At 36.9% G+C, this 15,099-nt stretch overlaps 1 protein-coding gene across 1 annotated transcript in view; it reads right to left on the reverse strand.

Moving 5' to 3' along the window:
* PHF21A (PHD finger protein 21A) overlaps positions 1-15,099 on the reverse strand; it is a 194,066-nt gene that overhangs the window by 145,878 nt on the left and 33,089 nt on the right. Inside the window, 1 exon segment of the mRNA XM_074274334.1 lies at positions 12,524-12,668. Within this exon segment, the coding sequence (XP_074130435.1) occupies positions 12,524-12,577 (54 nt within the window). The 5' untranslated portion in view covers positions 12,578-12,668.

Raw genomic sequence — 15,099 nt, forward strand, 5'->3', positions numbered from 1 at the left:
CCTTTAAATGTAAAAATATTTTCCCATTTTATTGCTTCCCTTCTAATCTTGCCTGCATTTGTTTTGTTTGTACAAAAACCTTTTAAACTTAATATAATCAAAATAATCTATTTTGTGATCAATAATGATCTCTAGTTCTTCTTTGGTGATAAATTCCTTCTTCCCCCATAGATCTAGGAGGTAAACTATCCTATATTCTTCTAATTTGTTTATAATATCATGATTTAAATTTAGATCATGAATCCATTTTGACTTATCTTGGTATATGGTGTTAGGTGTGGGTTTATGCCTATTTCCTGCCATACTAGTTTCCAATTTTCCCAGCAGTTTTTGTCAAATAGTGAATTCTTATCCCAAAAGCTGGGGCCTTTGGGTTTATCAAACACTAGATTACTATAGTTGTTGACTATTTTGTCCTATGAGCCTAATCTATTCCACTGCTCAACTTCTCTAATTCTTAGCCAATACCAAATGGTTTTGATGACTGCTGCTTTGCAATATAGGGTTAGATCTAGTACAGCTAGGCCACCTTCATTTGCTTTTTTTCATTAATTCCCTTGAAATTCTTGACCTTTTGTTCTTCTAGACGAATTTTGTTGTTATTTTTTCTAGGTCAGTAAAATAGTTTCTTGGGAGTTTGATTGGTATATTTCATTAAATAAATATATTAGTTTAGGTAGTATTGTCATCTTTATTATATTCGCTTGACCTAAGAACAGTTAATATTTTTCCAATTGTTTAGATCTAACTTTATTTGTGTGGAAAGTGTTTTGTAGTTTTGCTCACATAGCTCCTGACTTTTTCTTGGCAGACAGATTCCCAAATATTTTATCCTATCGATACTTATGTTAAACAGAATTTCTCTTTGTATCTTTTGCTGTTGGATTTTGTTAGTGATGTATAAAAATGCTGATGATTTATGTGGATTTATTTTGTATCTTGCAACTTTGCTAAAGTTGCAGATTACTTCTAGTAGTTTCTTAGGTGATTCTCTAGAGCTGCCACCTATATCTTTATTTACTCTTGATCTGACAGCTCCCGTACTTCCTGGATACCCCTTCTTAATGGTTTAGCATCTCTTTAAAATGCCACTTTTGCCCACAGGCCCAAGGAAAACAGAAGAAAGGAAAAAATACATCAGAAATAAAAATAGCCTGCCTATATCAACAAGTACAAGCTACTTAAAAAGACTACAATCTGACTGGTAGTCTGGTCTTGCTCTTGTCACATAGGAGACCTAGATTTTAGAAGAACATAGCCAGGGATGTCTAGGAAGGAGAGAGCAGATAGGTAACAATGCAATGCTTAGTTCTTCTGGGTAAGAGAGCACCACCAGCATACTGAGCAAGTATGAAAGACTCACTGGAGAAAGAGGAGACCAAATAAAAAATGATGGGAAAAAAAGAAATTAAACCCAACCTAGCCCACCTTCCATAGCTAACTCACTCTCTGGAAAATAGCAGAAAATCTTAAAAGTTTCTCAAGAAGAAAAGGCTCTGATATCTTGTTCATGTAGGATTATTGGAGAGAATGGATGATCAATTACATGACAAATTCACTCCATAAGTGAATTAACACTTCTAAGTCAAAAAACTCGCTTTTATTTTTATAAGAATCATTCTAAAACACTTCATCCACACTTATATCTTCCTAATAATGACTACAAACTCCAGTTTGGCTTTTTCCTGGTATATTCAAGATCTTGTCATGAGGAATATGCATTTGAGAGAGGGAAGAGAGAAATAGTATTTTATTTTTTCCAGTTAATTTTCAATATTCATTTTTAAACTAAGATTTTAAGTTTCAAATTTTTCTCCCTCTGTCTTCTCCTTAAGATAGCAAGCAAATATTATAGGTTATACTTGTGCAATCACGTAAACTTATTTCCACAACAGATATGTTGTGAAAGAAGAAAACAGAGCAAAAGGGGTAAATCCATAAAAAAATAAAGAAAACAAAAATAGTATGGGGTTTTTTTTGTTTGTTTTTTTGGTTTTTTTCATTCAAACTCCATTTTTTTTCTGGATGTGGATAGCATTTTCATCATGAGTCCTTTGGAAGTGTCTTAGAGTACTGTTTTGCTAAGAAGAGGTAAATCCATCATAGTTGTTCATTACACAATGTTACTGTTACTGTATACTATGTTCTCCTAGTTCTGTTCACTCCTCTCAACATCATTTCATGTAAGTCTTTATTTTCTGAAATCCACCTGGTCATCATTTCTTACAGCACATAGTATTCCTTTATATTCCTATACCACAATTTGTTCAATTATTCCTGAACTGATGGGCATCCCTCAATTTCCAATTTTTTTGCCATCACAAAAAGACCTGCTATAAATTTTTTGTACATGAGACCCAATAGTGGACATGCTGGATCAAAGGGAATACACAGTTTGACTGACCTTCAGGTTAAAGAATATGTATTTTCACCAGAAGGACCCTTCCAGTCCTAAATCTACAGTCCCATGGACAACACTGTGTTTGATCCTATAAAGACAAGTTTGCTTTTGAAAAAAAGTTGTTAGACAATAAGAGTGACCAGGCTCTGAGTGAGAAGCTGGGGTACAGTGCACAGGCCATACACCACCCTCATCTCAATGACCTCATCTCAGCCTCTCAGAGATTTGTTCAGTTTTCTTCCAGTGTGTGAAATCTTTTTTTTTTTTTTTTTTTTTTTTTGAGGCTGGGGTTAAGTGACTTGCCCAGGGTCACACAGCTAGGAAGTGTTAAGTGTCTGAGATCAGATTTGAACTCTGGTCCTCCTGAATTCAAGGCTGATACTCTATCCACTGCGCCACCTAGCTGCCCCCAGTGTGTGAAATCTTTTAAAGCATCCTTGGTTAGTGTGCTTTGAAACCAGGGGACAAAATCTTCATTTCCCAGCAAACAGCCAAAAAGCTTCAGAAGAGACCAAAAATAGGGACACAAGTGATAACCTTACTCAAGAATTCTCTTGGGAAAAAAGATGTAAATTTATTTTTTCTATGCTATAGACACTAAGCTGCACTTGTGATGAGAAATGGTTAGGTAAGGTGGAATTCTAAGTGACAACCTTCAGCTCTCATACTATTAATGCTGAGGATTCCCTGAATAAAAAAGGAAAAGTTCCTAAGTATTCAAAACAACTAGGTAGCACAGGAAATAGAGCATTGAGCCAAGAGTCAGGAAGACCTGAGTACAAATCTAGCTATGGAACCACGGGCTAGTTTGTCTCAGTTTCCTCAACTGTATTTAACATTTCTGTATTTGTGGTGTTTTTATGCCCTAATATATGGTCAATTTAACTGATGTACCATGCCATGCCCAGCTGAGAAAAAGATATACTCCTTTCTACTGCCAATCAATACTCTCCAGAGGTCTATTGTATTAAACTTTTCTAAAATTCTATCCATCTCCTTAGCTTCTTTCTTATTTATTTTATACTTTTATTTATCTAGATTTAAGAGGGATAGAAGTCTATTCCCCATTAATAGTTTTATAACTATTTTCTCTTGTAACTCATTTCATTTTATCATGAAGAATTAGATGTAATCTAATACTTAATGTGCAACAAGAAAATGGTATTTACACACATACATTGTATCTAGGTTATATTGTAACACATGTAAAATGTATGTGATTACCTGTCCTCGGGGGGAGGGAGTAAAGAGAGGGGGGGATAATTTGGAAAAATGAATACAAGGGATAATATTATTTAAAAAATTACTCATGCATATATACTGTGGAAAAAATTCTTAAAAAAAAAAAAAGAATTAGATGTAATGCCATTTGCCACACATTTTTTTCAGTATAGATAGTCATTCATGGAGTGATGCCTTCTATTCACATGTAGTTTCCCAGTTTGTCTCTTTTAAATGGGTTTAATTTTGCTTTTGTCTGAGATCAGAAATTTCTGATTTTTTAAAATTTTAATAGAAGCATAATAGATTTGTCTGAGATCATGGCTGCACTCCTGACTTTTTTTTTTAACTTTAGCTAAAGCATAATAGACTCTTCTTATTTTAATTCTTGCATATACCTTCTGTCTCAAGTGTTTCTCTTATAAACAATGTACTGTTGGATTCTAATTTCTAATCCATTTTGCTATATTCTTCTATTTTACAGGTGAGTTCTGCCCATTCGCATTTAGTTTTGACTGGTATGTATAATTATCCTACATTTTATTTTCTTATACTTATTCTTTTTTTATTTTTAAATCTGTCCCATCCTCAACAGTCTGCTCTGCTTCTGTTCATTGCCTTATTCCCCACCTCACCCCTCCCCTCCTTTTTCCTAATCCCTTTTCTGTCCTACTTCCCTGCTGAGTAATATGAATCTCTATATGCTGAGTGCATTTATTTATTTTTTCCTTCCTTGAACTAGTTCAGATAAGAATAAGATTCAATTGTTACCCATTCCTCCTTCTATTTCCCCCTCTATTATATAAACTCTCCTTGCACACCCCATATAGATGAGGCAAATTTCCCCTTTCCCAATTTTTCCATTCTTCTTTAGAGCATTACAATATAATAAAATCTCATCTATAGCCTCTATCTATTTAGACTCCATTTAAGATCTCTAATGATAAGGTTCTGAAAGGATCTTCTCATCACATAAGAGAAACAGCTTAATTTTGTTTAGTCCGTTTTAAGGTCCTGTGTTTAAATTAAAATTTCTATGAAGCGCTGGTCTTTTCATCAGGAATGCTTGAAAGTCTATTTCATTAAATACCCATTTCCCCCCTGTAGAATTATACTCAGTATTGCTGGATAAGTTATTCTTTGCTGTATTCCTAGATGGTTTTCCTTCTGAAATATCATATTCCAGGCATTTCTATTATTTCTATATAGTGGCGGCTGCTAAATCTCGTGTGATACCATGATTCCCTGGTACCCCAATTCTTTCTTTCCTGCTTGCTACATGACCTGAGAGTGTTAGATTTTAGCTATAATAGTCTTGGAAATTTTCATCTTAGGAATTTCTTTCAAGTCATCAGTGGATTCTTTCAATTTCTACTTTTGCTCTCTGGTTTTTAGATATCTAAACAGTTTTCCTTTAAGATTTCTATTAATATGTCTAGGCTTCTTTTCCTTAATGGCTTTTGGGTAATCTAATGATTATTAAACTATCTCCTGAATCTATTTTCCTATGAAAATAGTTGTTTTTTCCTATGAGCTATTTCACATTTTCTTCTATTTTTCAGTTATTTTACCTTGTTTTTATTATTTCTTGAGGTTTGGTGGACTTAATGGCTTATATTTGACCAATTCTTATTTTTAATGAGTTATTTTCCTCAATAACATTTTGTACCTTTTCATAATTTTCTTGCACAATTCTCTTTTTTTCCTATTTTTTCCTCTACCATTCTCATTCAGTATTTAAAATAACATATTTTTGCTCTTCAAATATCTTCACTTCTTTAAGAATTCTTTGGGGCTTATATCCAATCTACACGTTCCTTTAAGATTTGGCTTACTGATGTTTTCAAGTCATTGTCTTTTTCTGTGTTTGTGTTTTGAATTACTGTCTGTAGCTTGTTATGATCAGGTTCTTTTTTGGGGGGGGGTCTGCTTATTCTTTTAGTTGATTTTGGACTTTATTTTAGTTTTGGGCTCTGCTCATTTCTGATTGGGTGGGAAGCTTGTGATGTTTGGGTTGAGTTTGCCCTTTTATGTCTCTTCTGCTGTTCTCGGGCTCCATCCGGGGCCCGAAAGTCTTCAGTGCTTCCAAGGTGTTATGGCCTGAGATGTTTATTCACTATCCTTCTGGTATGAACTCTGCAAGTTCCTGACCCAAGTCTGGGTCTGTTGAATTATGTGTGGTTGAGTTTCAGTAGACTACTGTTAGACTCCGTCACTGTTAGCCCACTGGAGGAATAACTGAATTGCTAGACTGCACTTTGGTTTTGGTTTCCTGTCCTCATTACCCACTGCAAGTGGAATCCTTAAAGATTAGGACTCAGCCACCACTTCTGCTCTTGGAGACAGTCATACAGCGAAGTTTTTGGAACTTGTTCCTTGCACCACACAGGGAGGGACTTAAACACCTCAGCTCACGACTGCTTCTCTCTATCACAGAACTGAGTAATGGGTGACAGTTTCCAGATGGCACTGGCTCCTTCTCCTAGTTCTGGTTCAAGAGTTTCCTGGGATCCCTTTCTAACCCTGGAGTACTAGCTCCTCACCTTACTCACTTCCCCCTGATGGCACTGCTGCTATCCCTGCAGCTGCTGCACTCCTGGCCAGCCTCCATGTCCTCAGACCTCTCTATCTTCCTGAGAGGTGCTAGACTGGAAAAGGGACTCCCAGTAACTATTCCTTAGCTTTCCCAATCAGAATTAGGCATGGTGCTTTGGGTGAGCTGGACAAAAACACGGACTCTCACTTTGCCATCTGGACTCTACCCCACAGTAACTCTTAAAGGACTCAGTTTCCTCAACTGTAAAAGGGGGATAATAATAGATATCACCTACCTCTCCAGGTTGTTGTAAGAATCAGATGAAATAATATTTCTAAATTGCTTAGCACAGGCCAGGCATGAAGTTGGCACTATATAAATGTTATTCTTTTAATAATTTAATAATGCTTCTTCCTATTCCTTGTTCTCCTTCATATTCCAATTTAGTTTTATTTCACACTGTTCTCCTTCATATGCCTTATCATAATTATCCTGGGGAGAAAGGGGTAAAGCCCCTGGAGGGTCTAACATAACCCAAGGGGTAAAAAAGATAGGAAAATGGGTCCTATCCCACCTTTCCTGCAATCAGAATGAGACCTGTTGAAGATCTTAGCTGAAAAAGGCCCAAGTTTCCTATTGCATTCAGGGCCACCTCTAGTTGTCCTGATCTGTGTCTGGCCACTGGACTCAGATGGCTCTGGAAGGGACAGTGAGGCAGGTGCCCTTGACCAGCCATCCGCCACTTCAATCCAACTCGCTTGCATGTCATGGCATTCCCTCCCTGATGTCCTCTTGGAGAACGAAGGACAAACACCAGCAAATCATAGACTCTGTCTCCTTTCCCCTTTCAAGGGTGACACTCAACCCTTTTCTGAAGTTGTGTGAGCTTCTAGTATTCTACATTCTGAGATGATACCAGCCCCTTGTTGGAGCTTGTAACGTACCTCTGACCAAATAACTACAAGTGCCATTGGGGAAAAATTATTCATAGGAGTCTCCACTAAAAAAAGGTGAGGAGACCACTAAAACCAAAAAGTGCACCTGTCACTCCACGACTGCCCCCTGAACTCTGCTGACCACGTTATAAAAATCTCAGGATCTCAGAGGCCGTACACTTCCCCCAGATATGGAATAACAACGTCTTCCACAAGAGAGGTACCAAATACACAGGCCACAGACACTCCTGAGAGAGACCAAGTCAGGTCAAAGTGTAACTGGGGATCCTTAACAATAAAACACAGACACTGTGAATGGGTGCTTTCCTCAGTTCTGTGGCCACAGGGGCCTCTATTTCTATTGGAGTTTGACACCCCCCCCCAAATAACATATCTGACAAGTAGTCACCTAACGGCTGCTTAAACACTTCTAAGGAGGAGAACCCAGTACTTCCCCAAACAGATAACATTTCTTAGGAGCATGCTGATGCACACACCCAACTTTTTCCTTCCCTAACCTGTCCTTTACCACCTTCAGTCTTCTTCCTTAATTTGTACCAAATTTCCCCTCCCCAAATTCCATTTATTTTTCTTTTTCAACTTGAGTATTTCTCCTAACTCCCTTTCTCACTTTACTCATATGGCCCCTCTAGAACCATCCTTGCTGCCCTTCTATTTCTGGTTGCTCCCAGGGAGCATTTAAAAAAAAAACCATGAATTCCAAATTCTCTACCACCAGCTCTTCCCCAACCACTGAAAAGACAAGCAATACGTTGCCTATTATACATGTGAAGTCATGCAAAACATTTCCATATTGCCCATGTTGTGTCAAAAAAAAAATCCAAAAAATTAAAATTTAAAACTAACATGCTTCAATCTGCCCTTAAGAGTTCATCAGTTTTCTCTGAAGTTTGATCCATTTTTCATCTTGAGTCATCTAGAATTGTCATGGATAGATGTCTTGATCAGAATAGCAAAGTCTTTAACAGCTGATCATCACTAGTAGTGTTGCTATGACTGTGTATGAAGTTCTACTCACTTCACTTTGCATCAGTTCATATTTATTTTCCCAGGTTTTTCTGAAACCATCCTATTTGTCCTTTCTTACAGCACAATAGTATTATATCACAATTATATACCATAATTTGTTCATTCATTCTCCAATTGATGGGAATCCCTTCAGTTTCCAATACTTTGCCACCACAAAACAAAAACAAAAACAAATAAACAAACAAAAAAAAACTATTACAATTTTTTTTTATATCTAGGTCCTTTTCTCTTTTCTTTGATCTTTTTCAAATACAAGCCTACTTATGGCATTACTGTGTCAAAGACTATACACAGTTTTATAGTCCTTTGGGTATAGTTCCAAATTGTTCTTCTAAATGGCAAACCAGTTAACAACTCCACCAACAGCACATTACTGTCCCTATTTTTCCAAGTCCCTTCCAGCATATGTCCCTTTCTTTTTCTGTCATGTTAGCCATTTGATAGAGGCCAGGTATATTTTACAGCTGTTTTGATTTGCATTTCTCCAAGCAATAGTGATTTAGAGCATTTTTTATGTAACTACTGTAACTTCAATTCTTCTGAAAGCTACCTATCCATACTCTTTGGCTACTTATGGATTGGTGAATGATTCATATTTTTGTATATGTGACTGTCCTCTATACATTTAAGTAATTAGGCCTTTATCAGAGAAATTTGATAAAAAATTTCCTACCAATTTCCTACTTTCCTTCTATTTTGACTACATTGGTTTTGTTTGTGTAAAAACTCTTTAAAACTTAATATAACTAAAATTATCTGTTTTACTTCCTGTGATCCTCATTTGGTCATAAAGACTTCCTTTATCTAGACATCTGGGAGGAATATTTTTCCATGTTTTTCTGATTTGCTTTTAATCATCCTTTATTATCTAAATCATATACACATTTTGACTTTACCTTGGTATACAGTGTGGGATGCTAATATATGCCTAGTTTCTGCCAGACTACTTTCTAGTTTTCCCAATTTATACTGAATAGCAAATCTTGCTCAGAAAGATTGGATCTTTGAGTTTATCAAACACTGGGTTCTTGAGATCACTTACTTCTACTGATCCACCAACTCTTATACAGTACCAGCTTGTTTTAATGATTATCTGCTGTGGTACAGTTTGAAATCTGGCATTACTAGACCCTCTTCCTTCACTTTTTTCCTCATTCATTCCCTTGATATTCTTGACTTCTTATTTTTCTGGATGAATTTTGTTATTATTTTTCCCTAGTTCTACAAAATAATTTTTGGTACTGAATAAGTAAATTAACTTAAGTAGAACTGTCATTTTTATTATACTGGCTCAGCCTATCCCTAAGAAATGAATTTCTCCAACTGTTTAGATGTGCCTCTATTTGTATGAAAGGTGTTTTGTAAATGTCTTTATATAATTCCTAGGCATGTCTTAGCAGACATGTTTCTAAGTATTTTATGCCATCTGAAGTTTTTTAAAAATTATTTTTATTTTCTGGTGAGGCAATTGGAGTTAAGTGACTTTTTCAGGGTCACACAGCTAGGAAGTGTTAAGTGTCTAAGGCCAGATTTGAACTCAGGTCCTCTTGAAGTCAGGGCTGGGTGCTCTATCCACTGCAACATCTAGCTGTTCCCTACAGTTATTTAATGGATTTTCTGTCTCCATATCTCTTCCTACTGGATTTTGTTGATGATACACAGAAATGTTGATGACTTACGTGCAGTTATTTTATATCCTGCAATTTTATTAAAGTTATTAGTCTCTGTGACTAGTTTTTTTAGTTAATTTCCTAGCATTATCTAAGTATACCATCACATCCTCTGCAAAGAGTGACAGCTTTATTTTTTCATTGTCTAATCTTATTCTTTTCAAGTGTTTTTACTTAAAGATTTACTCCACACCTTTTCTCCATCTCAACAGAAGGATACATTCTGAAAGTGTCTAGGAGAACAATTCATGAAAGCAATTAGGAAAAAAAATAGAAGAACAACAGCTGCCCTGGACAAGTATGACATCTTCATCTATGATAAACTTAAATCATTGATTCCACTAAACATTTCAGCATGTGCTACATACAACAACTCAATCCAGGCATCTAAATTATGCTCTCTCCACAATCACATTCTGAATTATCAAGTCATCTTTTAAAATATTTCTTATTCAGAAAGTTCCATTTCAGCCCTGAGGCTAAACCGATGAACTGATGCCTTCTTCAGTTGATGAGATCTGAGGTTTTCCAAGGTAACTCAACCAGAATTATGGGATCCCTCTAACTTATTAGTATAAAATCCAGGGTCTGGCAATTTTAAGTGTTTAATAAATATTGTTAATTGATCCTCTCTTAGTGATACCAGAATTAAGACAAAACAAAATGAAATCTCCATGTAGATATTTACACACACCTATGAGTCTTTGCATTCCAGACTCCCCAAGTCTCTTCTGAAGGGAAGCACACCAGTGGTGGCTGCATGTAGAAAAGCAAACACTGGGGACCTATCTATGTACAGCAGCCTGTTCTCTGGCTATTGCTGAGTCTAAAAGCACCACGGGAACAGCAGCTATTTAGGTCAAAAGGGGTAGAAGGACACAGAATCTTGCAGCCACAGAAGGGAACCAATTAAGGAGACTGACTGTATTCATCCGAACCAGATTTTACCTGGGACACTGATTTTTGTGACAGCTCACTAGAGCTCCATTATCTCTTATTCAAAAGTAGAAACTTTCAGGAGGAGCCCAATCCAGGCAAAAACCACTTGAGCTCAATTGTTACTAAGCCTACTTCTTATAATAACTTTTTAAAGCACTCTTTGAAGATCCCCTTTTAAGTTCTTATCCAGTTTGATTCTAGGTTACCTGTCAAATCTAATGGTTATGAGAAACACAAGACAGCATTACACAGCTACCCTGACCACTTTCAGAAGTTCAAGGTTGCTTAAGAAGTCCTCCCTGAGAATTAAAAAATAAATAAATAAATAAATAAAGTTTTCTTCCTAATTGTATTTCAGATAAGAGAATGCAGGCCAACTTTCATAATAAACTTTCAAAAACCGTAAATGAGAATTAGCATTGTCAGTGCATTGAGAAACTCCACCTTTAGAGGATAATGGGATTTGATGTAACATGTTTTGGAACACAAATACAAGATCCAGCTAATATCTAAAATAGGCCATTCCCGATCTGTGGCTTTATCTCATAAAGGCTTATTATGTGATAGTTTAAGGTAGGCCTTTTGCTCTGATTAGTGCCATAAACATATTTTAAAAGTTTATTCAGCCTAGCTTCTAGTAAAAAAAAATGTGAAACATACAATTACATTTTTATTTACTAGTGCTGATCAAGGCTTTGGGAACATAAAATGGACTTTAAGATTATCAACTACATAAGATGAAACTGAAGTTTGGCATTTTTCTAATTAACAAAATTTCAAGTAAGATTCTTCCACACAAACCATATGCTTCAGACAGCTAGAAAAGCTTACTAACCCTTACACATTATAGGTAGTCATCAAATGTTTTGGTAAAAGAAAAATCTTCAGCTAGAGATGCTTGGGATCATAGTTTTAAGAGCTGTGAGAAGTTTGGATGGGCCATCCCAACACAGAGGTCTCCTTGACACCATCTCCAACAAGTGGTTTTTCAGCTTGTCTCTATCAGTAGTGAAAGCAATCTCACTCCCTCTCATTAGACAAGTGTATGACATCCCTAAAATAGTTCTAACTGCTAGAAGTTCTTCTGCGTAATAAGCCAGATTTCTGTCTTCCCAGCACTGCTGACTTTTGCCCCTGGAACCACAGGAAATGCGCCCGCCCCATCTGGTACCTGTCAGGCTTTTGACTATTGAGAGACAGTTGTTCTGTGCCCTTCCCCCACGTCCTTTCTTTTCCAAGATCAGTACTCCCAAGTCTTCCAAACTGCTCCCTCTGACAATGTGGATGAAGGATTGCCCCTCAGTGTCACTTTCTGCAACATTCTGGGGACACTCTGACTAGGCCCGAGTGCAGTCTGGAGGCCTGGAAACCGGACATCTTGTAAAGCGTCTCAGAGTTGGAGGAGCCTCTATGGGCAGCCGCACTTAGCTGATTCCTGGGCTACTTTTTAAGTACGTCTACTCCCACTCTCCCGGGAGCAGCTCCCTTGTCAGATGCTTCCTAACTGTAGGGCCTTACGAGTAGGGTCTCTTGTTCGAATCACCTCGGTATCTCTTCTACTAACTAGCCTACTATGTTGCCCATCCTTGGTGATTAATACATATTTGTTTCAGATCACTAAAGTTGTTTAGTGCTATTAATAGTGGAACAACACAACTCATAGTTAATATTTTTAAAACAGATAAAAACAGCAAGAGGGCTGTGTACTAAAATTGGCTATTACTTGATAATGATATTCGGGAGAAAAAAAATACACAAGAAGAGAACTTACCTGATGAACCTGAATTTCCACTTTAAGGGCCTCCTGTAGAGTCTGCAACTCCATCCTCTAACTTCTCCACTTTTTCTAATGTTTCTGCTAATTCTACAGTTTCTTCAGTCTTTGTTCAAAATGCTAAATGTCTTCTCACTTGCAGCTGTTGATCACAAAAGTTTCCCATTACATTTGATACAGAAACAATATTCATAGCAATAATATAAACACCAAAAACACAAACTTGCATGATACAGGAAAAATTCCACACTTGACATTAACTTTCCTAAAAGTTAAGAATAAATTGAGCATAGGCAGAATGGATTCCTATTAGCCACTGAATTTATTCTTGTGAACATTATAGTGTTCAATACACTTGCTTAAACACTTCCAGCCATGAATAGCAGTCTCTCTCCCTGCACTTAAACACCATATTAAGCAAACTTCAAAATACTGTCATCTGGAGAAGGCCAGCTCAGAGAGGGAAAGTTCTTCAGCATTTCTATTTGTAGGAACGGGGAGAAGAGGGGATGTTATACATTCAACAGTTTCACAAAGGGAGGGTGTTTGGCGGAGAGATTGGAAAGAAAAGAAGGGCATAGAGATTGAAGGGGAGATTTCACTAATAAATAGACAAAACTACACTCCTGGGAAAATACTTTTAAAGCCCAGGACTTTGGAACACACACAAAACTGCTAGAACCATTAAAATATTAAGATGTTAAAAACATTATACAAAGACATGTGTAATAGTCAATTTTAAAAATCTGATCATTTCCAATACTAAATGGGCTCAAACGTCTTTAATAGTTTATAATTAATAGTTTATGGTTCCCTTTTTATTTTTATTTATGTATATTTTATACATATATTTTTAATTGGATATACAGAAAAACCAAAATAGTTTTAACTAAAAATTGAAGTTGCATTTTTGTGTTTTCTTTGAAAATAAGTTTAAAAATTTAATTGAAAATGTTTCTGTAATATTTTCTGTTCACTCAAATTCTAAACTACAGCCGAGGACAAAGAGATAGCTGTAGTATAGAAGAGGCATTGAATCTGGAATTAAAGAACCCAGATGTTAATTCTGGCTTTACTACTTACTACTCTATGTGTTACTTACTTTTCATCTCAGTTTCCTCATCTGTATAATGTAGTCATTTGATCTCAGAGGTCAGGAATACCCATCAAAAAAGTCTTGACCCCTCAAAGTTTAGATTTTTTTTTTAATACTGATAGCAGTAATTAGCATCATGCTAATTAGTGAACTGCTGACTAGCTCAACTTGTATGTCCTAAAGATAAACTGCAGCTCTAAAAATGTGGAGGAAAAGGTGAAGGAGCTATCAGCAAATTTCATGTGGCCCAATGTATTCCTTAGCAATAGAAAAAGTCAGGCTTAACATGGAGGTTCTGTGGGTCGATGTTGAGCCCAGCCTCCTGAAGTCTGCAGCTCATCATCAGGGATGAGCTTCTAACAGGGCCATTTATTTGGCAAAAGGTTGTCAACCGTTCACCTCACTTGGAAACAAAATAAATGGTTTTTAAAAGCAATTGTAAAAATACTCCAAACTACTCATGCTAAAAAAGACATGCGATCCCATCCCTTCTTCCCTCAGGCATCTAAAGCTGGATGGAGCCTTGCAGGCCATCTCGTTCAACATTTTCTTCTCATAAAGGAAGAACTGAGGCCTCAAGAAGGCAGGAGGGTTACCCAAGTGCCCCCAAGACTAAGGGACAGATGGCATACATTTGAACTCGAGCCTTCTGCCTCCAATACCAATGTTCTTCGATCTTTTCCAAGACCAAGATAGGTGAGGGGAACCCTTGAAAAGTAAAACTGTTTTAAGTTCATATAATTCACTTTATTTTGGCCTGCTTGTTGTATAACAAAGGATGTATTCTTTGCTAAATTTACTAAAGAATTTGTTCCAAATTTGTTCCAAAAGAAGCTCAAGCTTGACTGTTTTTAATATTTTAAAACTCACAAATGTGGTGCTTTAGAGTGAACCTAATCACGGCCACAGAGCGGGTACAATGCATTAAGGTATGTTGCCTTTTACTGCGGACACAAACATCTCTCTCATTATGCAAACAAAGAGTCTTCTCTATGATCCAGCCAATGCAGATCACTTTCACAAAGCTAAGTAGCACCAATCAAGACGCCTAAACTATTTTTTTTTTACTAACATTATTAACATTGTCATTTGGCTAATAAAGTAGTAGAATCTCTACTTTAAAAATCTATATTGAAAGAAAGAGGCATGGGAAAGACTAGAGAAGTGAGGGAGAGGGAGAGGGGGATAAAGAGAAAGAGAAAGGGAGGAAGGGAGAGAGACAGAGACAAAGAGAGAGATGTGGGAAAGGGAGGCACGAGCACTTTCATCCTACACCCAGGAAGAGAATCCCTTTTCCCACCTCATAAGTGAGACTGGTGCTCAAGCTAAAGCCTGGGCTGGAAGGAGAGACAGACGAGGAACTGCTGGAAGACAATCACCCAGTCCCCAGAGATGCTGCTGCAAGGGCTGTAGAAGAAGGTCTGGGACAGAACCACGGGTCACCTCCACAGTAAGTAAGAGGACACAGTAAGCCAGG

The sequence above is a fragment of the Sminthopsis crassicaudata genome, chromosome 6 (assembly GCF_048593235.1).
Source record: "Sminthopsis crassicaudata isolate SCR6 chromosome 6, ASM4859323v1, whole genome shotgun sequence".
Lineage (NCBI taxonomy): Eukaryota > Metazoa > Chordata > Mammalia > Dasyuromorphia > Dasyuridae > Sminthopsis > Sminthopsis crassicaudata.